The 27616-nt window shown below is 42.5% G+C and overlaps 1 protein-coding gene across 1 annotated transcript; it reads right to left on the bottom strand.

Moving 5' to 3' along the window:
- Window positions 1–88: 88 nt before the first annotated feature.
- Window positions 89–25540, bottom strand: arhgap17a (Rho GTPase activating protein 17a). The gene is given in 21 exon segments (XM_026316436.2): window positions 89–2470; window positions 3954–4461; window positions 4463–4485; window positions 5002–5129; window positions 5913–6176; window positions 6527–6671; window positions 7132–7223; window positions 7362–7475; window positions 7555–7635; window positions 7783–7864; window positions 8110–8221; window positions 9489–9616; window positions 10634–10715; window positions 10910–10978; window positions 11687–11804; window positions 11987–12063; window positions 12553–12664; window positions 13334–13410; window positions 14101–14205; window positions 18231–18270; window positions 25052–25540. Coding segments are annotated over 21 exon segments (2550 nt in total). The 5' UTR covers window positions 25105–25540; the 3' UTR covers window positions 89–2330.
- Between the last annotated feature and the right edge of the window lie 2076 nt (window positions 25541–27616).

Below are 27616 nucleotides of genomic sequence, written 5' to 3'. Positions count from 1 at the left end.
CACACACATACAAGAATATTTGAAGTTATATTTAAAGTTATGCAGAAATAAATAGTAGACAAGTCAATAAACCTCCAGTACATTTAAATAGGTTCTTGATATACTTTATTTTCTTTGGGAAGGGGGTATAACCAAGCATTTGTATTACATGTTTTTATTTCATAATTAAGCTCATGGGACAGCATACATACAAAACTATGGAGCTTAAAAATGCAGCATTATCATTTCTAGTTTAATGGCATTTGTTCGTCTTAAAGAGCCTTGAGAGCTCTCTTGATGCACAGGGATAAGGCAGCGAGGTACAGGAGCAAAGAGAGAAAGGAGGGAATTATGACGCTTGATTGTCTCTGAAAAACGGAACTAAACTCGTTTTCAGGGCAACTGCGGCATCCAAGACTTTCTCCATTGGTACCATATTGGGTCGGTTCTCTGGGAAAACCGAACTCTGCATTACATCTGAGGCCAAAAAGCAAAGTTTACACAGAAAATACAACAAAAGCCTTTTTTTTTTTTTTTTTTTTTTTAAATCTTTTGACCTGGAAAGCTCTAACACCACATCACTACTGAGGTTTCACAGCGCTGCGAAATCTCAGCTCAGTGGGAAAGACGTAAATTTAAAAAAAAAAAAAAAAACACTCATTGGCCTGTGCTCAAGTGCAACATCAGCTGTTTAGGCGCCTTTCTGTTGGAGATACAGAGGCTGATTTATAAAAAAAAAAAAAAACAAAAACACGGCCCTCTCACTACATTCACTCAGCCTGTTGTGTGTAATGCCCAGCCAACACCAAAGAAAACACTAAGATAGATGGAACAGAAAAAGGCAGAACACTGAGTGATGGCGTACAGGCTGGGAGAGTAGCTAACCATGCTACTTCTGCTCAGAAAACCCAAACACATCAACCAAAAGACATTTAAATACATGACCTGCAGAACAATACAGAACCACACATGGCTTCTATTGCAGAGGGTCAAATCACCTTCCTTACATCCCTGAAACGTGACTACTGCCAAGACAGCTTCTTGGACATATAGTAGAACTAAGAGCCAAGTATATCCTCCATACAGTAAATATATAATGCTTCTTACATGGTTCTGGGAGGAACCGATAAGGCATGAATTACATTAAAAGACTGCATTAATTATGTCAAGCCACAGGGAATGTGTGTTATGAAGTTGGTAAATAAATACAAGTTGGGGGGAGGGAGAGGTTTCCATACAAAAAAAGGAGAAATCAAGTGTTTGAGACGACTGGAAACCTGCAGTCACCAGCTACACTTTGCACAACAGTTTTGGTTTCTACTTCACCTGGCGCCTCCCACCTCCCTGTGCTGCAGAAATGCTTTTTTTAAATTTTTACTTTTTGTCCTTAGGCCATTTTTCATTATTAGGAAACACAGAACACCTCACACCGAACTCTAAATAAGTGTTGTTAGCCCTTATTTTGTCAATCCCTATCACCGTCACAGCCCTGCCACTATCCACACTCTTGCTACTAACAAGCTGTGTGATGGTGTTACTGCTCAATGTGTGCTCCTCTCACTCCACTGTTTGCTGCTGATTGTCTGGAGCTTGTTCTGTGGGGAATGCAGCATAGAAACTAAGATGGCAGTGTGTGTGTGTGTGTGTGAGAATGTATTGCAGCATTTATGTTACACCTCTTCAGGTCTGGCACCATCATGTAGGTCAAGAGAGCTCTGAATGTAAATAGCCAGCAAAGCCAGACGTGTGACACTGTGAGTGAGTTCAGTTCCATTAATTGAAAGTGAAGCAAATATTCACATTTGACAAACTGGAATTAGTGAATTTTTGGCATTCTTGCTTAAGAAAGTTCTGAAAATGATGGTATATTAATTATTTAGTTATTAATGATAAAGTAGTTGACTTTCAGCTCTAATCGTGACATATTAGAAGCCATACAACTGAACACAGCAAGTTTCTGAATTTGGAATTTCAATAACTGAACCTGTTAATATGTGTATTATAATGTTAGTGTTTCAGATACTTTGGTTTCCCTGCCAAAAAGCTGAGAGTCAAACACATAAATCATTGGATGCATCACTGGGGCAGTTCCCTGCCACATTAACCTCGACCAGTCAATTCTGTCGTTACAACCATAAACAATAACAGTCAGGAATCAACATCATGGCTGCCAGAAGGTGTATTATATCATGTTAAAGTCCTTCGTTCAGGCTGGACAGGGAGGAGAGGTTGACCTTTCTAAAGACGGCTGTGATGATGCAGCAGACCAAATGAGGGGTGCACAAGTCTGTGTGTGTGTGGTGGTGGTGGGGGTGGGTGTTACTGGACAAGAGCGGGTCAGTGTCTCCTCCTTATAGGACAGTGCTCTCAGTATCCAGGTCACAGTCTCTGAGAGGAGGCAGGGAGGAGGGAGGCGCGGTCGCTGGCTGCTGGTCTACAGCGAGCTCAGGGACCAAAGCTCGACTCAGCCCTTTGAAGGACATTGCAGAGTCTAGAGAGCAAAGACACAAGATGGAGCACAAAGATAAGAACATGAACAGCAGAATCTTTAAATAGACATGAATGAATGTGATCAAATCAACTAGAAAAGATCTTTTCTGTGACCACTTGTGCTATGAAGTGAGATGTTTCCATGCATACAGGCATTTGCACAAAACACTACATAAACATCCCAAAACGATAAAGAGGCTGTCCATGCCCACATTTATGGGAACAATCACAAACATGTGCAGCTTCATCCTGCAATATGAAAACAATGAAAGCTGGTGAAGTTTTACCCTCTGATGAGCCTGTGTAATATTTTCCATAGCTTAGACAGCAAGAAAGGCCCAGCAGTGAGTGGCAGCTCTGTCAGGGTGGAGGCCTGAACAGCAGGTGGCAGTGTTTGGTCAGCGAGCGGTGCAGCTGAGCAACAAGCATGATGTTGGGGTAATGATGCAGCAAAACAGTTTTGGATTCAGCAGTTAGAGAAAATAGTGCATTAGAGAAAATGGTGCCAGAAATCCCCAGTTAACATCTGCAGACAATGTTTATAAGAGAGCCAGAGCAATAGGTGTGTTTTGTTAGAAGCTGCGAGCATGCTGACTGCACATTCTGAACATAAACAAACTGACTCTTTAGTTTGGGATATTAATGACAGGCTCTAAACAAGCATGACAGAGTTCCACATGCTTGAACAAAACAATAACACCTACAATGAGGAACAATATAAAATCCTTCACATTAAAATAAACAGAAGAAAACGATCTACCCACTGACAATGGAGGGTTTGAAAATGACCAGTTTGTGAATTCAAATCTGCAAATCTGGTATGAACATCAGTTTCAAACCCTTGCAATGTTACTGAAATGTTATATACCAGTGATTGGAAATGAAGATGAGTGACAGGTGACATACTGGTGATAAATGATAGCCCTGATGCTAGGCTGTCATGTCATATGGTGGCCTAGTTTCAAATTGAAGCACCTAATTCTGGCTTTTACTGCTCATGAAGATGTGCACTGGGTGACTGTCAGAAATCTGAACCTCAGGCAAGGGAACACAAACTTTAACATCTACAGAATGAGTTTGTAAAGCAATGAAAAAATATGCAACATATTTGCCTAAGGGCTGTGGATGGAAACATGAATGCATTTTATCTTTTGCTGATTTTCTACGTATTCGACAGCTTTAGGTCTCCATAGCATGAACATCATTCTTCTATGACAATTGGTTATAGTAAAGTATGACAGCTGTACATCAGGGTTAAAATAATATCTGAAAGGCACCAGGCAGAACAAAGTGACCATGGTGATAAGTGAGTTTTAAAGGAAACAAGTGTGAAAATTAACAACAAACCTCTCACTAGTGCATCTTTAACCTGTGGAGGTATTACAGTGCAGGACTATTATTAAGAGACCACATTAGTATCAGCAGTGTCATTGATTTACAGAAAGCATTTTGCATGCAAACAATATGAAGGAGACGGCACTCACCCATCATTTTGTAAGCAGTGGCACAGATCCCATTGGTGTCACTGGGCAGTGTGGTGGGCTGGGGTGGAGGTGGGACGCTGGGTCTGTTCCGTGGTCTGGGGACAGGCCGCGGCCTGGGGAGTGAGCCCGACTGATAGGGAGACGGGGACGGAGGGGCGGGTGCATCCTGGGTGGTAGTGGAGGGCGGAGGGGTGCCTGGAGGTGTTGGGGTGTCTGGGGGCGAGGGGTCCATGCTGTGCTGGTCTCCGCCAGGCTGACCAAGGGATGTGAGCTGCGTTGGAGGGCTAGCCTGTGTCGGAGGCTCTGGAGGTGGGTGGCTGGGTGCCTGGATTGGGGGCTGGTTAATGAAGTGGCGTCTGGGCGTGGTGCATGGCTGCAAGGTGGGAGAAGTGGGCGAGGTGGGCGAGTGGTTAGATCTGGGAGTGGGGCTAAGGGACTGGGATGAAGATGACGTGGGGATTGCTGAATTACAGGGCTGGCTGGGAGGAGGGTTGCTTGGTTTGGGGGGGGGCAGGAGCCTGCTTCTTTGTACCTGTAAGTTAATGTTGAATCTTGTGATTATTGGTGAAAAACATTTCTTGCCAGACACTATACATCCTACTTCATTTAACTGTTTCCACTGAGCTGAGAACAACACTCTATAAAAGAATAGTTCTCAATTCAACACACACACACACACACACACAGACACACACACACACACACACACACACACACACACACACAACAGGAGTGTCCATCAACAAATGGTAAAATAAATAGTCTGGCTGCAAGCATGGTCTCCCTTTGAATCTGAAGTTAATTTAACTAAAGTTAATATTTCTCAAAACCGATAATTTATACAGATTTCTGAGCTTATTAAGATCACCAGCCAAGCAGACTATGACAGGCTACATGTTGGTAGCTGATAGGAGTGTGGGGGTTTAGCATATTCACATCCTCTCTACCGAAACTTCCCCAAAATAAATAACATTCTTAGAACCAACTTGCTATCTGACCGTTATAATAGAAATTTCAGCTTTTGTGCCAGACTATAGTAGAGACTCACCTCTGCGCATCATATGTGGACTGGGTCCCATGGATCCACCCCCGGGGTTCCCGGTACCCCCTCCTCCAGAGCCATTCCTCTGGATGAGGGGGGCCGTGGTGGGTGTGGAGTCACGTGACTTTAGGTTGCTTTTTAGGATGAAAAAAGAAAAACCTGTTAAAAACTACAAAACAAATTCTGGGCATAAAATAGCATCCACTGCTGAATGCTTTCTACTGAAGGTTAGAGCTCTTACAGTATATACTGTATTACTATAATACTATTATGTAAGTATTATCATTAAACAACAGTGCAGAGTAAGGCAACGCTAACAAGTACAAACAAACGAAATCTCGGTGTCTCATCTAGATTCACCTTCCTATCAGAGTCTGCATGACTGAAAAAATGCTGCACACAATCTTGTTATCTGTCTGGACATGAATGTTGTCCTTTCAGCAGCGAAATCAAAGACACCCTTCAGCCGCTGCATAACAGGCACCAATGTCCAGGCATTTCAAAGCAGTTTGAGCCAGTTAGAGTGACGTTCCTGCTGATTCCACTGATTTAGGGAGGAAAGCAGAGGGATGGGAAGTCGAGAAGCCCTGAGAGCAGCTGTTAGCAGAATGACAGAAGCCATTGTTGTGCTGTTTCTGTGGGCTGACTTCAGACGAGTCTGCATAGCTGGGACTGGTGGAGGTGTAAGAAAACTTGTGGTTTTGCTGGAGAAACAATGGGCTAAACCAGAGTGACCAAGAGGAGGAAGTGTCTGCAAGCTACCAGTGAAACATGCATTACTGGTCCACTTCAGCCTGACTTCATCTGCTCTCAGAGAAACTGGTAATGGCTTCTCCTAGCATCAAAACTGAAAGTTTAAAAGTGTATCTGTCTCTGTGGCTGATCCATCCCCCATCAGCAGCAGAAGCAGCTTTTACCTGAGCTCCTCTGTGTGCTGAGCAGCTGCTGGAGCAGCCAAACCCTGTGCCACACTATGCTGGGCACCATCAGGCCCTGAACCCCCCGGTGGAGCTTGCGGTTGGGGTTCAACCGAGGCCTGGGAGACCTGCCCGGCCCCGTGCCCCTGTCCTGGAGCCTCCACAGGGGGTAAAGGAGGCTGGAAGGCAGGTGAAGTATGCTGCTTTCTGCCTAAGGTGTTACTGCCTCTACGAAGGCTGTGGTCCGAGTGCTTGTTAGGGGTGCTACGTACGTAGAGCAGGGAGACAGTGAAGCAGAAAAACAGAAACACCTTTGATCAGAAAGTTATAGGACAGAGAATTACCCTAAGCCCAGACTACACAGACAAAAGTGAGTAAAAACAGTGTTAAGGCTTTTTTTTTTTTTTTTTTTTTTTATAAAAAAAAACGGGATTCAAGTTTAGAGCAACATTTACTAGAAGCAAAAGCAAGGGACCAGAAAAAGCAACTGGATTAAAGGCAAAGTTGTTCCCAAATTAATTAACTGAGCTAATTAATCAAAGTTGTGGGAACAGAGAAAATGTGGAATCTAGTAGGTTCTCAAAGAAGCTACAGAGAAAGTGCAGGTGGGTTACTTGTCTTTGCGTGCTGTATCATTCTCTGGTCCCACCATGCTGCCAGGCCTCTTCCTCTCAATGGTGCTACAGTCATATTCTAAGCTGTTGTGGTTGGCTACAGGCATGGGCATCACAAACATGCCGGACACATTGAACTCCACATCTGTAGGAACAGAAAAGACAAGACTTACCAACCCAAACCAGTACACTGTATCTAGTTTAAGGAAAGGGGCTACATCTTGTAGAAAGGCCTTAAAAACACTGATATTCTCAGCTAAGGGTGCACTGAGACTGATGTTTATTGGACAGCCCACTAGACCATGTAAGGTCTTGGTCTTCATCTGTGGGAGCTATGATGTGGCATGTTAGGGAGTTTGTAACCAAAACCAAATGCAGGAAACACCAAAACAAAAAGCTTGTCTGGGTAAGAGGAGGCAAATGTCAATGGACATACTTTGCAAGTTTCCTTATTTTTACCCAGAGTATTATGCCAGGCTTGGGCCTATCATCAGGTCTATACCATAAGATATAGTTATAGAATTAGACGACTTGGCCGTTCTGCACAAACTAAGTGGAAACAAAGAAAGACACATAGAAAAAACAAACAAACAAACAGAATATACCCTCAGGAAAGAACCAGTCAGCGTGCTGGATGATGGGCTCCACAATGGCCACCACGTGCACAGAGGTAGCTGCAGCCATCTCAGCCAGACTCCTGAGTGCACACACATAGATGAGCAAAAATTCATCCCAACATAATAAAGGGCACTCTGAAAGAAGCTCAAATAACAGAAACCCACTTCACCACCCCAAGACTATTTTCATCCTGCCCTGCCTCCCAGTCCCCTCTCACCCCTCAGTCTTGGCCCAGAGCAGATTAGGTCCCAGGACAATGGCGATGTTGCTAGGAGTCATTTTATTCACGTCACTCTCCTGAGCCAGTTTAGCTAAGAACTTCACCAGGTACCTGCAAGAAAACGCAGGAGTTGGTGGACATAGGTACAACAGGAGAATCACAGCATTCTCAGTAGGTGGAATCAGCTAACCTCAGATTGGTTTTATTGTTCTTTGGTAGTTGATCACACACAAGCCAGAGTGCCTGGAGCCTCTTGTCTGGATCTGACACACTGGAAAGATAGAAAAAAAAAATATGACTAAAAGCAGGCACATTCTGCAGGTTGTTGTAAATTTCCATTATTTCTTATTTCTGCCCAGTGACAGATGAATATACATTTGGTATATTTCATTTCCAGAGGTAAAGTTAGGAGCCTTGCCTGGATGCCTGGATCCATTCATCATAAAGCTGGTAGGTCATTAAAGGTTCGGGGAGTTCCCTCAGGTAGGACTTCAGTGCTCCTGAAACCACACATTTAACATTTTTCCAGCCACTTTTGCAGGCAAATAAACAGGACATACATTAATTCTGTTATATTTCAGGCTGTTCAGAAAATAATGAAATGCAGATATAAACCTTGAAAAAGAGACAGCAGCTTTAATACACAAATAAATTTCCTAAGTAAAAAAGTAAGGATTTTTGATATAAATTAGAGACTGGGTCCAATTAATGTACAAAGACATGAAGAAAGAGTCTGGTGGCGTACCAGCAACAGCATGGGGGTCAGAGTAGAACTCCTCCAGCTGTGAGGTGGAACAGTCCAGTGCTGCCTTTAGCTTCTTCAGCTTGGACGCCCCTGCTGCAATTCTGAATAGACCCTGATGACGCACACACACACACGCACGCACATGCACACACACACACACACACACGCACACACACAAAGACAAATAAACCATAGTAAAATAACTAGCCAACAAAAAACAAAGATACATGCAGGCATTCAGTATGCAGACGTGATGATGTGCTTTCAGTCAAACACAAACTTTCCTATACTTAATTACAGATATATACTGTATAAACTCAGTACATAAACTCACCCTGCCAATTGCACATAATGAAACCTTAAAGCAGACAAACAACCACTCCCTCCACTCACAGTGAGCTCTTTACTTGACACATAAACAAAAGCTGTCTTCATGCCATAATGACACAGACTGGACTCACCAGGGAATGAACAGGCCACAGTGTTCTATACAGTCATCACTTGCACTTGCTATGCATTTAACACTTGCACTCTCTCTAGCAAATTTTTTGTACCAGCGCACAAACACAAAAAGATCGGATTGGCAGACGGGACAAGTAGGTTCTATTGTATTCTTAATTTGTTTGGGAGGGGACGTTACTAAGATTTCATAAATCACCGCTGTAGCATAATGGGTGACATTTTTTTCTGGAACAGCATTACAGAAATGTAGGCGTTTCCTTCTGTGTCTATTTTGCCTGTTCACCCATCTCCTTCAGTCTAAACATGTGCATGTGAACAAACAGTATAAGGCTTGATTTCAATTATGTCAATGAGCTGCTAATCATAGCCACAGCTCCATGTGACTTTTAATGAGCTGCGACAGCTATTTTTACACTTCCATGTCAAAATAAATGAACACAGCAGCTGAGCAAACTGAATTATATTCCATGTTATGAAATACTGTAGAGGGCTTTAGTTATGAGTTTATAAGCTGTTATAAATCCTCCTCCAAGTTGATTGTTGCTGGTTACAGCAATTACACATTATCACTGTTTATAGTTGTCATGCTATATAACAGCTTAGCAAACAGCTGCCTTGTCACAGCAATATTATTATTTAACAGGAGATGTGTGTCTGCATGTAAATCAAATATTAAATCTAAGTGGAACTCTGGTTTGGTCTCCACCTCCTGCTAAGCGAAATACCAAGTTCTTTAGCTTACTGAGTGTGACTGGTTTGTTGAATGTCACATGGTTGCTAACTTTGGTGCTCGGGGATTAACATACAGTGTGGCGGGAGCAGTGGGCTGCTGCTAAAACAAGCTTGATGACAGTGAGACAATGACTTAAAATGTCTAGAAAGTTGTATGTGTTTTCACATTTATCTTCCTTCTTTACCTCTTCCTTCATGCCGGTCTCTAAAAGCATCATGACGCAGGCCTCTATTGGCAGCGCAATCTCTCTTCCGCTCCTTTTCAGGTGTTCGTCCAGCCCAGTGCCAAACGCAGGCTTCTCCGTCCATGAATCTAATATCCAAAAAAAAAAAAAAAGGAAAGTTATTGGTGACACTTCATTTCACATTCTCTTAAATCTGAAGAAATAATGAAAGTGCAGTAAATGAAGCTGTTGCAGATCACTTGTATGACCTGTCTGTCATGCCGCTATGCAAAAAAAGTAATAATAAAGAACAGCACATAGCCCAGACCGTATCTGGTCTGGACGACAGATTTTTGGGTCATCAACTCTCCCTCGGGCCAGTTCTCAGTCCCCCCATAGGGTGCTGTCAGATAATAACCACATGCTCCCAACCAGCAGGAAGGACTGTTTGGCTGCCTGTCTCTACTTTTGTGTGTATGAGCTAAAGTGCAGCAGATTGAGAAAGGGAGAGAGCCTGCAACAAACCCAGGTGGGTGAAAAGAGGTGGGGGCGTGTGTGTGTGTGGTTCGTGAGTCATCGCCACATGTTGGAAGACCAGGCTTTTCTGGTTTAAAACATATGTGCAAGAAAAAAAGGCTCCTTGAACAAGTTGCAACTTAAGAAAGAAACTAAAGAAACAACTAGTGAGTGAGCTTGGAGACGAGGCTTTTTTTGGTAAAATGGAAAAAACTGTGAGAACACCCATTTGTGGCCATAGGTGGGGTCTTTATAGTGAGTTGGAAAAACACACCAGATCCAGGTAACTGAAGGGTGCAGGAGCAGGTTTGAGTTATTAAACCCGCTGGGAAATTGAATATGAAACATGCCTTCTACACTGTCTATCTGTATAAAGCTTGTTTGAAAGGGGACACCAAACAACACAGGAGACAAAGAAAAACAGGGGCACCCACTTGGAAAAAGGAGCACACACATTCGCCAGGAAAGAGGTCAAGAGCTCCCATGTTATGTACAACACAGAGCCTTCTTGTGTCATTTTTTTAAAAAGACAGCATTTATTTTGTCAAATGGGTGTGTGGGTGGGTGGGTGTGTGTGGGTGTGTGTGTGTGTGTGTGTGTGTGTGTGTGTGTGTGTGAGAGAGAACACTGAATGTCTGCATGCACTCTACCTTGTTGATCCCGGATGGTTGGCAAGACACTCTCCAGAACGGTGAGAGACTTTCTGTGATAATCAGCTTGAGCTTCTAAGAGCTACAGAAACAGAGGGAAATAGATGGGGGCTAAGTAGAGCAAGACACAGTGAATTGCGTGACAGCAACAAAAAAAAACAAAAAAAAAAAAACTGACTGGCTGAGTCTAAGTTTCCCCAGTTACTCCACAGCTGTGAACATTCCCACAGAAAATCGTGCAAACGCCCTTTTGCCTCGCTGACACGCTGCACTCACCGTTACGAAGTAGCGGGCATAGTCGCCTTCTTTTGAGAAAAAACTGTACATGTCTGCAGCAAGTTGATCCTGTAGAAGAAACACAGGAATAGAAACTTTATGTAGCACCTTTCCAAAGTAAGTCAAAATGGGTAGAAAATTAAAAACACAGTTAAAAGAAAAAGGCAGAATTGCTGAACTAAACTAATAATCCAGTAATAATCCAGTCTAGGTTTATTACAGGTATACATCAGTTACACTGTGTCCTCCATCAAAGAATGCATATTTCAGGTGGCACAATGGTAAATGTCAGTGGTCAGCTAGGAACTATATGAGTCATAAATCCTCCTGCTGTTGGCAGGACTCTGTGAGGCTGGGTGGGAGAACTTATGAAGGGGAAACAGGCACCAGAGCTTCCTGGACAGAAAACCTGACACATCACGCAGCCTTTACACAATAAAACTCACCAGTGACTCAACTCAGTGGACATAAACACACGCACAGAACTGACAGGGCATTTTCAGTTACTTATGTGCATCAGCTAATTGGGTCACAGTTGTCAAGTTGCTGAGATGATTTTGCTGACATTTTTTTCCCCCAAATATATGACTAGTCTTTTACTCCAAAAGGGTATATGACCTTTGACCTATGCATTCAGGATCAAAGAGACTAAGGTTGTAATTTAATCCTGATTGTACAGTCAGTGGTGGTATGCACTAAACTTGATAAATAAAACCATAATGAAGCAGTAGGTGTCGACATAATGCTGCATGGGTCACCTGCAAGCACACTGGTTACCTTGCAAAGCTCCACTTTGTTCATGGCCTCATCCACTTCCTCTTTCAGCAGGTCTGCCTTTGCCGTCAGTGCTTGAGTGTTTGTTCCTGAGATTATCGACTTGGTTGCCTGCAACCATCTGAGGGTGGAGAGACAAAGGCAAAGTGGAAGGTGGGGTGATGCTATTCACATGAAAGAGAAACACAATGTGAAATTTGAAAGGATTAACGTGGACTCAAAGTCCCTGTTCCATGTGTGTGTTTTCCAAATGAATCAGTATGGATGAAGAGATGGGACAGAGTGAGCTGCAGACAGACAAACCTTGCTCGGGCAGAATCGTAGTCCAGCACTAATTTAGCCAGCTGTTTCCTCTGCTTCAGGATGTTGGGGATGTCCACCTGTAACAAAAAAAAAAAAAAAACCCAAAACACACAAAGTTGAGCATAACTAAAAACATAGCTTTCTGCACCTCCTGGATAAGTAAGATCATTCTGCTGATCCATCTTTAGCCTTTTTAACTGTAGAATTACAGAAAACACTAGAACTGATGTGTTTGCAGTGCTTCTAAACAACACTTATATTTTACTGCACAAAATTATTATAATAAGTTTCAAGCCACTCCATTTTGTTTTGACTTCTCCTGCATTACAGGATCTCATTACCAAAACTAGCCAATATCGAAAATGTGTTTTCATCATTGTGACTTTAGCCTAGAAGCTGTAGTTCATTAACTTCCCAAAAGAAGCTAACTAATCATTTTTCAGTACGACTTACACCAAAGAAAGCAAGTATAGGAATGAATGACTGTACATTAAACAGAGCTATGAGAGGGCTTTGAAACATTTAACTTATCAACTGTTATGTCCAGAGCATGAGAGGTTTCCTACCTCTGCTAGCTGACTGAGAGGATCCAGAACATCCTTCTCTATCTGCAGCTCATGTTGCATCAGTTCTGATGCCAGACGATTCTCTGCCTCACCGCACACTTCCATCATCTTCCTGTCAACACACGTACATCAGCACAAAGAGAGAGAAGAGTGTTAAAATCATACAACAGTCACATTCATGCCTCATTTTCACATCAGCACACTTATGTGAGGATTTGAGCCCTTTGCACCCTCACGACATTGGTGCCACCAGCTCTTCCTCTGTTCCCAGTCAATAACTGAAGGCAAAAATCAGGTCAACATGATGCCGTCATTTCTAGCTGGAGTACACTGTGGCCTGGGCTACATTCATCCACAGTCATGGATCAGGGTTTTGGGCCACAGTCTTTCCGGCAATGAAACCCCTAAGACCTGACATAGAAAAAAAATACATAACAGCATAGCTGAAAGTTCACATGAATAGCAGAACTACTGATGTACTTTCCCTTCCTCATTATTTCCAGACAGACACATGGCTGCATGGTGTAGATCTGAGAAATTCACTTTCTAGATCCTCAACTACAAACTGTCTGGTCCTGTTTTCTGGGTGTCACTCAGTCACAATGAATGACCTGATCCTCATGAAATAGCTTTGAACAGAAAACAAAAACCGGGCAGTATGCCTGCCCTCAATACAAAGCCTCATATTTCACACTCTCATGGGTGCATCTGCTCTGGTGTAGCAACAGTTGCCAAAGAGGAGCACCTGGCTTTGTGGCATGTCAATCAATCATAAACTCACCCTATCAAGGACTCCTCTCCCAGTTGGTTTCCACCTTCCACCATCGCTTGGGATAATGCTGTCAGAGGAAGTTTTTTCTGTGTGTGTGAGACAGATGCAGACAGATTAGATTTCTATTGAACTACTGCAAACACCGTTTCAAAGAATCCCTTTCTAAACAGAAGCCTCAGCATTTGACGTTCAAGCCACTGGAAAATCACCAAGGACTTTCCAGTGATCAACAGTAAATTCAGAATCAGGAAGAGGAAGAGCACTTTCCGAGCAAAGGAGGAAAATACAGATGTTAAATGGGGCTTAAGATACAAACTAGGGAAATGAGACATCTATCATAATGACAGTGCTAGCGCTTATTTTTACAGCTACACAGTTTATGTTTATGCAGGAACATTTAAGAGCATTTGACATCCTGTTTTCACCCGAGAAGCCCAAAAGGCTAAAAAGAGTCATGCGTGAAGGTGAATAAAGATGACAGATGTCATGGATGGGAAATGGAGCAAGTGGTGCTGAGGACCAGAGAGACGGAATAAGCAATCAGCGTTTTTACCTGCCCATTTCCTGTATAGAGTCGTGGTACGGACTGTTGTGCATTTTTTGGTCGTGTGGGGTAGAAAACACAAAAGAGAGATCACAGACTGTAGGCCTGCTGCAGACACTTTACACTAAACTCAAAACATGTGTGGGAGGTGATTAAGTTATTAGCTGACTGGTTTTGTTAACTCTGCTGAAGGTAAACTGGAGTTGTAGCAAAGGATTTTTTGATCTCTTACATGTCTCTTCTCTGCATCCGCACCAATGTGTCCCTGTAGGCAGGACACCATCCTTTTGTGTGTGTTGTGGGACACCACACGCACCAACTCCATGCGTCGTTCAATCTGTGGAGCAGCCAAGAAAAGCAGGAGCAGATTAGGAAATATCTGTCATCAAGTCACCTCAGAGTGAGATGACAGGACGGCAAGTTAATTCTGCTAAAAGTTAAACATTTGGCTGTAGAGGTGTGACTTTTTCTAATTCAAAAAGAATCACAACCCAGCACATCTTATCTTGATAAACCTCAGCACTTGGAATGGACTACATCCTCCCATGACTGTTCCAGTACATGTACCACAAATACACATGCCCAGCAGTCTTTAGATTTCTCTATTTTTTGCTTAATTTCATCATCATCAACATTAACTTGTCTCCATAAACAAACTCCACAGTGCGTCTGCACCGTCAATAGCTAATAGGGTCCTGTTCCATGCATGGATTTAATTTGCAGCTAGCCTTAGGGAGTCCAGGGTCAAAGTTCGAGCATGACTGATAAGGTCCATCCCTGCAGAACAAAGTTGAAACATCATCTCTGAAACACATGACTCATCGGAAGTGTCTCCATAGGAACGGTCACTGGCCTGTGACGGAGAGCGAAGGGTAGTTTGGCTTTAAAAAGGCCTTTCTGATTACACAGACTTTCTCCTGTCTACTAGCCTGACTGCACAGATCCACTCTGTGCTTTTAGGTTGAGATATAATACTAGCATTGATGGGAGCCACAGCTATCCTGGCTAAAGGACAGAGGCCAGCTGAAGCTTTGCAGGACGACTATTCACTGTCCCTGTCGTGCCAGGTGCCTGACAGGGACAGCGCCAACATTGATCGGCTGACTGTCGCCGATCATTGCAAGTTACTGCTCAAGCCTACTTAAAAGTCTGGCCAACAGCGTCTGATGATGTAAAGAACGGGTTTACATGCCAGTGCTCGTGGGAAAGTTAAAAGCTGCCTACAGGTATATGCAACTTGACAGGAGTGTCCGTTTCTTTAAAAATGAAAAGCACAACTGACAACAGAAAGTTTCGAAAGAGACAAACATGTAGTCAAGAGCTGGGACAAACAATGTTCCAAATATAAATTGGAACACTGAGGTCCAGAGGGCAACACGAGCAGAAATGGAGAGAGACAAATGCAGAGGGAGGATCAACTGAATACCACACAATTGTGTTCCAAAAACAGCATGAAGTGGGAACTCAGGCATTCCACTGCAGATATCCGCCTCCGTGTGCTGCTGCAACCCCCCGTTCTCCCGCTCTTACGTCATTCGTGACCCATGCTGGCCCCCCGGTATTCCCAAAACAGCTGGGTCAAATACAAACTTACTAAACACACACGTTTGTAGAGCTATCTTTGTCAGGACACTGGCTGACATAATGCATCACAACTAAATTCCTTCCCATACCCTCACCCTCACCTTCAACACTTAAACAGCCCTTTGATAGTGTCTCAGTAGAAAATGACACTTTTCCAAAATGTCCTCACTCCCATAGTATAACTGGGAGAGTTATAAACTCAGTACTGTTGGCCATACAAGTATACACAGATAAACACTCACACACCATTTCCACAGACTGCAGGCTTGGGAGTACTGCTTAAGACTCAGCTCAGTGGGTACCTGATACAAAACAAGCAGGGGATTCCCCTCCCTGCGCTCTAAGAGGAACCAAATTCCTGTGTGAGTATATTGGAAATGTTTGGGTTACACGGCACCTGGAATACTGTAGTGTCTTCCTTTCATTGTATCAAAATGGGGTTAGACACACAATGTCATAGACTCAAAATAAAAAAATTAAATATGCAGGCCAAAAGGAGCTGGAAAGCAGCAGGGTGTGTTTTTCCTCCTGCTATGTGATGAGGTCAACAGCTGGTCGATCCCATGACGCGTCACGGAGCAGGGAATCCCGACGCTAAGTTGGACAAACCGAAGAGGAGAAGAAGAAGAAGACAGAAAAATTTCTGTCTGTGCCTGTGTTTGTTTATTGGTTCCTAAGAGAAGGAATGTTAACATGTCTGGACACATCCAGAATGAACACAAATAACTCTGAATGATATACTAAGGTGGAATTATTTTAGTGAGTGACTGACAGTACACGGGGCATCTGCTTGCATTACGGATATACACCAAAGATTCTTCAAGACAGCTGGCTGATACTATTACACACACCCACAAGGGCGTGTTTGCAGGCACCCAGGTATTTGTGGAGTATTTCTGTGGCACCCTACTGTGGATGGGGTGCAAGCAGCAAGGAACGGACAGCTGGCATATGACTGCTGGGTGACTCTTTGGCACCCTTGAGGACCACATACAAATAAGGCCCTGAGACGGAGGGGCTAAGAATAAGGCAAACACAGGCCACATAAGATGCAAATGGGACGAAACACTGGAACCACCAGTGACGACCCTTGAGCTGACTATCCAGAGGTGGTTTGGTGCAACTGCAGCTGCTGAATCTTAGAATCCGATTCCAAAGGTCAACTTAAATGAGATTATAATCACTTTCGAAGCTGTGAAAATCTGTGGTAAGAAGAAGTGGGAAACTGGAAAAAGAAGAGTGACACATTTTCAATATAAACACTGAACCAAACATTTCAGGTTAGTTTTTCCAAATAAACTAAGGGGAAAAAGTGAGAATTTTAGTCTTGCAGCAAGTCAAGTCAGGAATTAAGGGCTCAACTGATTTCTATCTCTCCATCCCTCTCTCTCTTTTTGCTTTATCAAGCAACAATGAAGTGAGAAACGTAGCCCACAGAGTCACAGTGGCAGATTTCCAGACAGAGGCCAAACAATTGTGTCTTTGAGGAAGAGTGCGAGTCAACTGTCAGCCATAACGTCCTCTCTCCGGACTTTCTGTCACCACTGTTCTCTTGTCCACTTGCGTTCGACCAACTCAGTCTGACTAAACCAAACACTCCTAGCTGTCACTCATATTTGCCCATACTAGACCCATGTTATTTTCAAACCACGACAGAGAGGAAGCTATTAAAAGATCTGTCAGAAGTGTTTGTTTATCATCCGGCTACAATACAAGGCGGGGTGAGGAATTAGAAGAATAGAGGGTGTCGGACACCGCGGGTCTTCTAAGGGGAGTAATATAAAGCCAGGCGAGTTTGTTTGAACATCTCAGATGCCGCCCATTCACACGCAAAGATGATCTGTATCGCTGGAATGTCTTTGCTGGGCAGCCAGTATTTTGTCCCACCTGCTGCCGGCCTTGGATGGCTTCAGAGGCTTGAGATAGCTTTCTCTGGGAAAATCCTTGCGCCGACAGCTTTCATGCACAGAGCTAACTGACAGACCCAGAGCTCTGCTGACTTCTGTGCAGATTGGAGACCCTCATTGTTATAGAAGGCCTGTGTGGCAGTCAACCATGAGTTCGTGAGAAATAACATAAACTGAATGACTGACTGTTTGTGTATGAATCAGTAAGGCACATTCATTTCTTTCTAGGGCATCATTACTAAAGAAACAAGTCAGGTAATAATTGTGATGAAGTTTTTATTCAGACTATAAAAGACACCAAGCCTCATCAATGATTAATACACCTCCAAGCAAAGCAATAGGTTTACTAGGTGATTTACCTGCCACTGGCATCATGCAGTCTGAAACAAAACCCACAGACTGACAGGACTAAATGGCACATGGTAATTCACTGCCCTCTTAACATGCACTAAAGACATTTTTTATAAAGCAGAAATAAAGGATGTAAACTAAAGATCTATGTTTCTGGCATTTCAAAAGACGAATGTGGATCTAAAATATGTCTAAAGCCACACAGGCAATTTTCTGCACAACCATGTGGAGATAAACAGAACCGTCACCTTATATTTAAAACCTGCACAGGTAAAAAGAGTTGCAACACAATGATGTGGCATTGGGCTTGATATATTGCTTTCCCCCCCCCCAAACAACAGTTCCTTATGGCAGAGTGCTGGATTCAGTGTACTCTTCATTTCAAAAGCTTCCTGATTGCCCAATGGAGAGCATAAAACAACTGACATTATCAGATAATTACACATAAATACTCGTGAAGGTGTTTGGAAGATGCAGCTATTTCAGTTTTAAGAGGTCTACAGGCAGATTAATGATTTACCTGTAACAGGTCATCGCTGAGGACTTCTGTTTTCTCCGCCCTGCGGGTGAGAAAAGACAACAGGAGGCACACAGGTTAGCAAAAAACACACACCAATAGCAGATAAGCAGTTACACGTCAGGGCTGCTGTGCTCACAGTCACGGTGAAAACATCTACCACACTACTGAGTACTTCTCCTGAAAGACTGGTTTCCACACTATGCTTCAAAAAATAGAGTCACTAGTCAGTGTCTGTGGGAATGTTTCAAAGGAGGGTGGGTCCGTTTAGTTTGTTGCCATGGATCAACAAGGCTGGTATCCAGGTTGGAGGCCAAGGCAAAACATAGTCCCTCTCCAAACTTCACTACTGCAGCTGCTTGAATTGTGTCCTGTAATGTAGCTTTATGCTACAAGGTGTGCATCGCACTCAGCGTGCCGTGAAGTCCTTAAGCTGGGCTCACCGTGTTGTGCACAGGGTAGTCACACAGCCTTGCTCTGCCTGAGCCTATTAATAGTCAACTAATAGTCAGGCTTGACAAGGTCAGACAGATTAGATTCACTTAAAGGGAGAAGCCTGGGAAACACAGGCTCATGTTGCTTATTAACGCCTTCACACAGGCTGGTGGCTTCTGTGGCCATTGAGAGGAAAATTGTGCTTTGTCTTATTTGCAACTTCTTAAGATTGTAATTGTGATACACTTCCATGAGTATTTTTCTAGATATAAGTGTTGTATTATGACACAATAACACCCACACTACTCCAATATTTTTGATGTGTATGTGCAATAAAATTTAAAATGTACTGGAGAATTTCTAGAGATCCAATTTTTATTCTCCCTGTACCTCAACTCAGGTTTATTACCAACAAGCATTAATGATCTGATACCTGTGCTCTCATGTTCCCAAATTTAAAATCTTTATACCTCACTCTGTGGAGCTCATTAGGATCATTTATATGAAATGTACTGTGAGGTCACAGGCCGCCACAGAGCTAGAATCCCCAGGCAGCCATGACATGATGGCAGAAAAACAGAATTTATTATGACACTCTTGTCTGCACAGCACCCTGTCTGCTTAAAAAGGTCTGACACTATATCTGGAATTTCCTTCGGGATCAATAAAGTATCAACCTATATCTCAGTGCATCACTGGGAATTTCCTCATCAGCAAATTTTAGAACTACAGAACTAAACATTATAAACATGATGAATGAGAATGATTTTCCCAAAACATTAGTCATGTGCATAACATCACACTGTGAAAGGATATGACGTACGATATATATTTAAAACTATCAGTAACAATAATATAAATGTTTGTGTGCATTTAAAGCATTTAAAATAATTGCTAGTTGTAGCCCTGGTTAGATGGCTTTTGATGTGAGCTAGTTCCTAAATGCTCTTTGACAAGACTTTGTATGCAAAAAAAGTCTGCATATACTTTCTATGATATACTCTTACAGTCTAGCTTTCTGTCTGTACCCCCTTTTCTCCCACATACTGCACTTGCACGACTCTAAACTGCCTCTTACTGTCAAACTTTCCTGCCTCTTTACCTCCACCCAACATTAAAACCATGCAGTTAATATTGGTTGTGATGCATCTAACAACTGTGCAAACTTTTCCACGCTCACGTACAGCCTCCTAACCGAAGAGAGCGTCTCGAGTAACTGCAGCTCTAAACAACGCTTGGGCAACCCTCTAAAAACTGCTCTGTATGAACTATAGTAACCTCATCACAGCTGCTTTCAATTACAGCACAGAGGCAGGGGGAAACAGTGAGACAGAGGGGACAGCAGTTTCAGGCTGAGGAAAGAAATAGAAACATTGAGAATGTGGAGATGGGTGAGAGGGGGTTAAATTGTCAAAAAAAAAAAAAAAAAAAAAGCCACAAACACTACAATCTATAGCATGCACACATACTGAATGTGGAATTCATGTTCTGGTGTAGACTACATGCTGGAGCCTCTATGTGGTCTTGTTGAGGGCCTGATCTTAAAGAATCATGAAGACTTTGATGAATACATGCCTGCAGATCAGACACCATATGACCCCACAGTAATGTTTACATGCACACAAATATTACTTGACTTAACTTCACTTCCTCCATATGTTTACACTATATGTTACTTGGCTTATTGTGCAAAGGGGTTGTAATATTCTACAGGACAAAGCAAATAAGAATATACCAAGAACACTGAGGTATTAGAGTGCTGCAAAAACAACAACAACAAAAGTGCAGTTTTTCCCAGCACCATTGCCAATTCTGTTCAAACTCTAGCACTTTGCATCTGGTCCACTTAACAAACTCTGTGGCTCATGAGCTCAATCTAATCAAAACACCAAAGGGAACCAGACTAAACTGTGTACATGCCAAGAGTAATATAAAAGCTTGACGAGCAAATCCTTCTCTGTTAATTGAGTTACTGCTCACTGACGGGGCTATGAACAAGAAAATCTGTGGTGGGTGTTCACATGACATTTGCAAATATTGCCCTAACCTGGGTGTTGCTCCTAGAAGCAACAGTTGCACAAACCCAAAAAGTACAGTGTCACAGAGGCAAAAATAGGGCGTGTGCAGCCTGGGCAGAGGACAAACAACAATTGTTTTGCTGGCATCAGATGACCCAGAGCAAAGAGAGCTGACCCCATCACCGCCTCAGCCGTGCTGCAGCCTATGGAGGAAAGTGTGTCACTGTGCTCTACATGTGACTCCTCAACAGCAAGAGATGCTTGCCGCACAGCCGTGGCTGCTGGCGTGGAATGGTAACCACGGAAACCTACTATCAAAGTGGAAGGGGAGTAAGTGAATACTGCAGCCATAAGCACAATAGAGTGGCTGTTACTGGCCGCTCAACACAATAAGCGGGCTGATGGGGGGGGGGGGGGCGTGCCTCTTATGGCTGCAACAGTTGGCAGTTCATGGCATAAGGTAATGGATACTGGACCTAGATGAAAGGAACAAGGAGATAATAGGTGACTCAACCCATGCAACCTCCCTGGTGTGGCTGATCATGTGAGCTGCTATGCTAACATCCAACCTGCTCAAGACTGAGCAAAACACAGAGGTGGAAACTGAAGGACGCTGCTCCAGTGTGTGGTAGAAGGTTAGATCAAGGCATAACATGTACATCATGACTAAGCAGGATGCTTCCTTCAGGGCAGATGCTTATGCCCCTCTGTTGTAACAAACAATAGTCAAGGGTATGACATTGTTTAGGGTCACAGCTAAGGATTATTTTCATTACCGCTGAATTATTTTGTACATAAAACAGCAGAAAATAGTTTTTAAAAAATTTACTTCAGACTTTTCCACAACACCACATAATACCTCATAACTGCCTGTTTTTTTCCTCAACAGCAGTCCAGAACCCAGAGATATTTAGTAAACTAACAGATAAGACAAGGAAAAGCAGGAAATCATTAAATTTGAGAAGCTGGAGTGAGAAACTGTAGCAAATAAATATGATTTTTGACTAAGAAAACTCACTGTTGATTATCAAGACTGCTGGAGAATTTCATTTTGGTCAGACTCAAGTGATGTTAAAGTTCCTTTTAAGTCCAACACTACTCAAATATCTTTAGGTTTTCCATTTAGTTTGTTAAAACCTGTCACATGAGGTACGTCATCTAGTTAAGACTGCCCAGCATTAAGCAGTTTTTGTTTTTTAATATCTTTGATATTTATCATTTGCCTGAAACCAGAAATGATCACAAAGGCATCACAGTTGACACAGCTCGCTGTCCTCGTGGCACCAGGCGACTCACCTGTCCTCCTTGACTCAACAGTGACATTTTTGTGGCACCCAGTGGCGAACTTTCAGCTCGGCTCTGCCTCGTGTCAATCGAGAACTACCAAATACAATAGATGTCCATTACATCTCACAGCACTGTGCTAGTCAGGATATTGAAGTTGAAGGATATGGTATTAAAAAGGATTATATAATACAGCTGTTTATAATACCAGCGAATGATAAACTGTGAGGGACAGTTGGAGAAGCTCTGAGGGAAATTTATCACTTCTCTCTCTTGCAGTGGGGCTTTGTGGGATTTTGTTGACCCTGCTTTGGCAACCACAGAGGTTGTGATAAGCTCATCACCATACTGACTGACTGACTATATTTACTCTGGTGTAGGAAAACATCGCTCATGTCAACCGGAGAAATAATCAAATCAAGTTACTCAGCTACTGAAACAGATTATCACATCAAAACACAAAAAGACCAAACTCTTAAATATCACCTGTACACTGCAAAAAATGTGACCTCATCCTGAATATGTGGAGCATGAGCGTGACTTTGTTTTGTAAGCAGAGAGCAGTAACAGTCTTACACACTGTATTCATGTGTTTAAACATGTTTCTGTCCTACCATGTTAACCTTCAGCAAACATGCACATATAGGTAGAGAGTTCAAAGACTGAAAAGTGAAATAACCTTCCAAAAGCGATAAAACTCCTCATGTGTTCCCTGACATGGTGCTGTTGTCTCCTGCACCTCAGTTTCACTGTCTCCCTTTACATCAATTTCTCAACGTCTTTCTCTTTTTCCTTTTCTCTAGAAATCACTGTTGTGTCTCTGGGAGGCAGTTTCCTGTTTGTAAGAGGAGGAGGAGAGATTTCCTCAGAGCGGCTGCTGCCTGGACACTGTGTTCTGCCTTCGCACAATCGCAGGAACCCAGGGGGCAGCGGAGAGGGGCCTACTGAGCTCCAAACTTTTTGCAGACGCAGATGCATAAGCAGGCACAAACTTAATGGACAAAGCAGAGTGTGCTTGCTGATCCAACCTCTGATAGTTCACTCCTCAGGAAGACAAGTATGTGAGTTTGATAAAGTTACATTTGCCCGGAAAAGCGCAAGCAACGTCTGCCCACACACACACATGCAAATGTCTGCTTTCTGCATTACACTGTCTCCAGTCCTTATTTATTAGAGGTACAGTGCAGAGAGGAAATTATTTCAGCTGTCCTGATTTCTTTCAGTCTTCAGTTTGTCTGTAGGAACATTACAAGAGCAGATTTTCTTCGTAGACTCTGCTGATAGTATTTCCATCAAATAACCACTGCAGAGATGTTGTGGTAGCTATTCAGCTTACCTCTGATTTGTTTGAATGCCATCAAATCTATCACAAACAAGTCAATTTTCATTTATAATACATCAAAAGCAGAAACTACGTTGCACCCACAATTTGAAGGGCAAGATTTGGTGCATTAATAAATACAATAATAAAAATGAATGAGTCTTTCCAAGATCTTTAAAATGCAGAAACAAACAGCAACGCTGCATCCACTTATTCGAGGATGACACATTACTGTTTACAGCCTTATCCAGAACCATCCAATACTATCGCTACTAGAAGCTACCACTACTTTCGGTATCCCGTTACACAAGGACAGCATCATCACACAACAGCATAATGGCACTAGCTGGCATGCCTCATCACTGCCGAGCATGTTCTCATTCTTGGGAATAAGAACTCTATTCTGAAAGTGGATCAGATTGTCTAGTAGCTTGGTCATTAAGAAATCGACTGAGTCATTAGGTTGGTGTCCAGTGAGAGAGATGATGCTTTTAAAGCACCCAGGCACATTGGTCCATCACTTAAACAAATTCATCTCTTACTTGCTTTAAAGTAGATGACTGCATCTCTTTCACAATGGAGCAACTCTTTCTTCCACTTCATCATTATCAGCACAAAGTGAAAGTGAAATCTGATGTGAAATTCGCAGAATATATAAACAGCCAGTCCACTGCATGTTGGTCCTGTCTAACTCAGTTCCTTTTACCCACTGAACTCTGCAGCAGAGAGGAACTGGGCAGCAAAGGTCTGACCCCTAGCTAGGAACAGATAAACATCCAGGGTCACGGTTCAGGACTGGAGTCAATGCAGCTGATATTGGGGGACAAGCATTGTACACCCTGGATGGATCACTACACCTACAGGTGATTTAGAGTCTCCAACTAACCTAACACCAAACTGCATGTCTTTGGGCTGTGGAAGGAAATGTACCAGCATACTGTCATAAACATCAACCAGTGCCAGCTTTCAAAACCCAATCACCGTATATATTTTCTTCCCCTAGAGGTATCTTATCTTACGTCACTGTCAGACGTGCACATCTTAAACTACAAACTCAATTAGCCAACAACAGCTATGTTGTGCTTCCACACAAAGGCTGTTGGAAAAAGGCATACAGTTATGTGTTGATTGGGGTGGGGAAATGTCAACAGTCCACATTTGTCCCTTTCTTTCAGTGCATCCCTTAAATCTGTCCACCTTGGTCCCATGTTTTCTGATCTGCAATTTTCCAAACTGGGCAAATTATAGAAGCAGAATAAAACCTACAAAACACAAGACAGTGACAGATCCAAGTAAAAAATTGGTTAAATAATAACACCTGGCTGCTGTTTGTTTCCCATGACATGACACAGTGCTAACAGTGCGTAGATAGCTGGCTCACTCTGTAAAACAGGACATCTGGCTGGGTTTAGACAGCAGTGAGACACACACACACACACACACACACAGCAAAGCATTTAACATTAACACTCTCCCATCCCGTTTTAATTAACAGCCTCATGTCCTAAAGCCTTGTTGTCCTGAAAAACAAGTGATTCATTCGGGAAAGACTAAGCTGAAGAACATTGACACAGCTGGTAGAAGCAAGTTTAGGAAAAGTAGAGTGAATGTTTGGAGTTAAATTATATCGACACTGGTCGGCAGGCAGGACAAAATGAAAAGTGCCTTAGTGCCTTAGTGAGTTAGTGAGTTAGTTAGTTAGTGAGTTAGCTAGCTGTGGGGAGCTTCAGCCAGTAACTAGTCCAGGCTTCAGACTCCATACTCGCCTGCCAACTGTCTGATTGGCGAGCTGCTTCATCCGATTGAACTGCTTCTTCATTTTCGCTCCTTGGCCAGTCTCGTCTTCAGAGCCGAGCTTTGGTTTGTCATGAAGTTCACGGGGCCTGTCCCCGATTTAATTTTCCGAGATGTCGCTATGACAGGGAAAAACAAACCTGAGCCATTGAGTCCAAAGCCAATTAAAGTAGTTTGCAGCCTCGCTAGCCCCTAAGCTAACCCCCTTTGGAAATCCTACAGTTCAAAAGTTCCCGTCTTGGGGGACGGCATGATCCTTGGCGTCTATTTTCGCACATTAAAGTCCAGACTGAGCCCTGACTGACTTTCACTGGCTCCGGCAGCTTCTCATGCTCCGTCCCGGTTGCTGCCTCGACCGTTAGCCGACGAGCTAACGTTACCGAGCAGGATAATCCGTCGGCCGCGTTTCTCCCGAGAGCAGCGCAGGGAGCAGCGGCTCCTCTGCCGCTGTCAGCACACACACACACACTGACTGACTGACACACACACTAACACACACAGACGGCAGGAAGTAACGTGTGTGTGCACCGCAGCATCTGCCACACTAAACCACCTCCCCATGCACACTACAGGAGAAGCCCCTCACAGATGGTCCACTAATGGGAAAATACTTCACCACAATGAAAGAAGTGCTATAAAAGTACTCAGACTAAAAAACATTTTAAGTGCATCGACCTTTTGCCACTCAGAATTTAATACAGCTTTTGCATTTAAAACCTGTAATAACTTCTCATAACTTCTTATTCTGCAACATATCAGATAACAGAGTAAATAAATGATTTCTGAATCCTGAAAGATACAAATACCTTCAATTTGAATATATATCTATAAATATATATATAGATATATATATGAGTGTGTGTATGTTTATATGGTTTAGTCATCAGTTTCCTTATCTTATATTTGTTTGGTTGTGAGAACTTCCCACCATATCAATGTTTGTGTCAATTAAATGGAGCTTATTTCCCTCATTATGTTTACAAAACATTAAGTAAACAGTCTGACAGTATCTCAAAGGACACTTTGAAGGATCCCCTATTGCAGTGAGTGTGTAATGTGAAAACAATTTTGTACTCACAACACTGAGTGATTACAGACTTAATCTTAAAATGACATGCCTTCTCTACAAATTAAAGTGAATGACCAAATGAAATATGCCATTTGTTTATGAAAAGATTTTGTTTTTTGTACCACTAAATGGTACAGTGATATCAGAGGTGATTTTGCAGACCAGCTGAAGTTTGCTAAAAAAAAAAAAAAAATCCTCGCAATATCCTCCTTTTACTTTTAGTTTATGTTTTTTGTAGTTTATAAAAAGGTTTATGATAGAAGTTTATGTTTTTTTAAATCAGACAAAAAAATATGATTGTCTTTAAATATTTTGATCTCATGTATGGAAAATGTATGGAAGCTCAAATTATAGATAACTATTTACTTGAAGTGATGTTCTTCCTTGAAATGAGATGAATGCAATGACATAGAGAAAAGATCTTACAGGAATAAGTATTAACACAGTGCCAAGTCTGGGAATTGAGCCCACATCCTTTTTGCTCTGAGTCAATAAGGCTTCAGACTTCAGACTGACCCTTAATGCCATGCAACTCAAGTAACTGACACCAGTAAAATGACTCAGACAGGCTGCTGGCAGGAGCAAAATGCATTGTGCTCCTACTATACATCTGTGTACTTTACTTTTCAGCTGTTTGCCAACTTCCAGTTACTTGAATGGTTAAACAATATGAGCTATAAGGTGCTTTATAAGAGACCCTTCATATTAGTATTCATCATGAGGACTGAATGTGCAACAATCTCAAAATATTCAAATTTTTTAAAAAGTCACGGTCCCTTTTTTGTATGCAATGCCATGTGCAATGGTAAATGTATGTCACTGTCTGCCTCTGCCTCTGGTCTGTATATCACGTCACAGTCATGCCTGATGCAGGTCGGTCTGTGGGTTAGTTAGATGAAGCTGATATAATATTTGTAGAGCCGTCTGTCTGTATGGAGCAGCATTAGTATATGAAGATTTATACTGTTGCTGTTGCAGTTGTATGGTTTGTCCCTCATGTGGATCTATAGTTTCTTACATAGGTTTGACAACTCTTTGTCATTACAGTGAGATTTTCTGCATGCTGCAGGCCCTATCAAGTTCTCTGATGAAGTCAGACACACTTCTCAGATGTCAGAAAGGAATTCTTGATTATATAGTGGCGTGAGTCATTCTCAGTGCGGGTGGCTTTGTAGTGTCAAAAGCTATTTTGAAACCAAAATAAATCAAGTCCATAAATCTTCTTCTGTTCTTTAACATGTTTGATGACAATATTTTAGGTTAAAAACAAACAAGGGTAAGGCTAAACAGACCGTTTTCCAAAGTGTATGAGGCGAATTAGTCTTTTGAGAATGTAAGGAAACTATGCTTTATATGATCAAATGTAATGGTCAAGAGTTGTAGATGAAGAATGGTGTTTGTAAGTTTTCACTTCTTCCTACTCCTTTTGGGCACTGAGATGTTGATTTACACAGAGCCGTATATTGTT

This window comes from Mastacembelus armatus, chromosome 19, assembly GCF_900324485.2.
Source record: "Mastacembelus armatus chromosome 19, fMasArm1.2, whole genome shotgun sequence".
In the NCBI taxonomy this organism is placed as follows: Eukaryota; Metazoa; Chordata; class Actinopteri; order Synbranchiformes; family Mastacembelidae; genus Mastacembelus; species Mastacembelus armatus.
The sequence above is the reverse complement of the archived record's forward strand: the minus strand, read 5'-3'. Positions and strand labels throughout refer to the sequence as shown.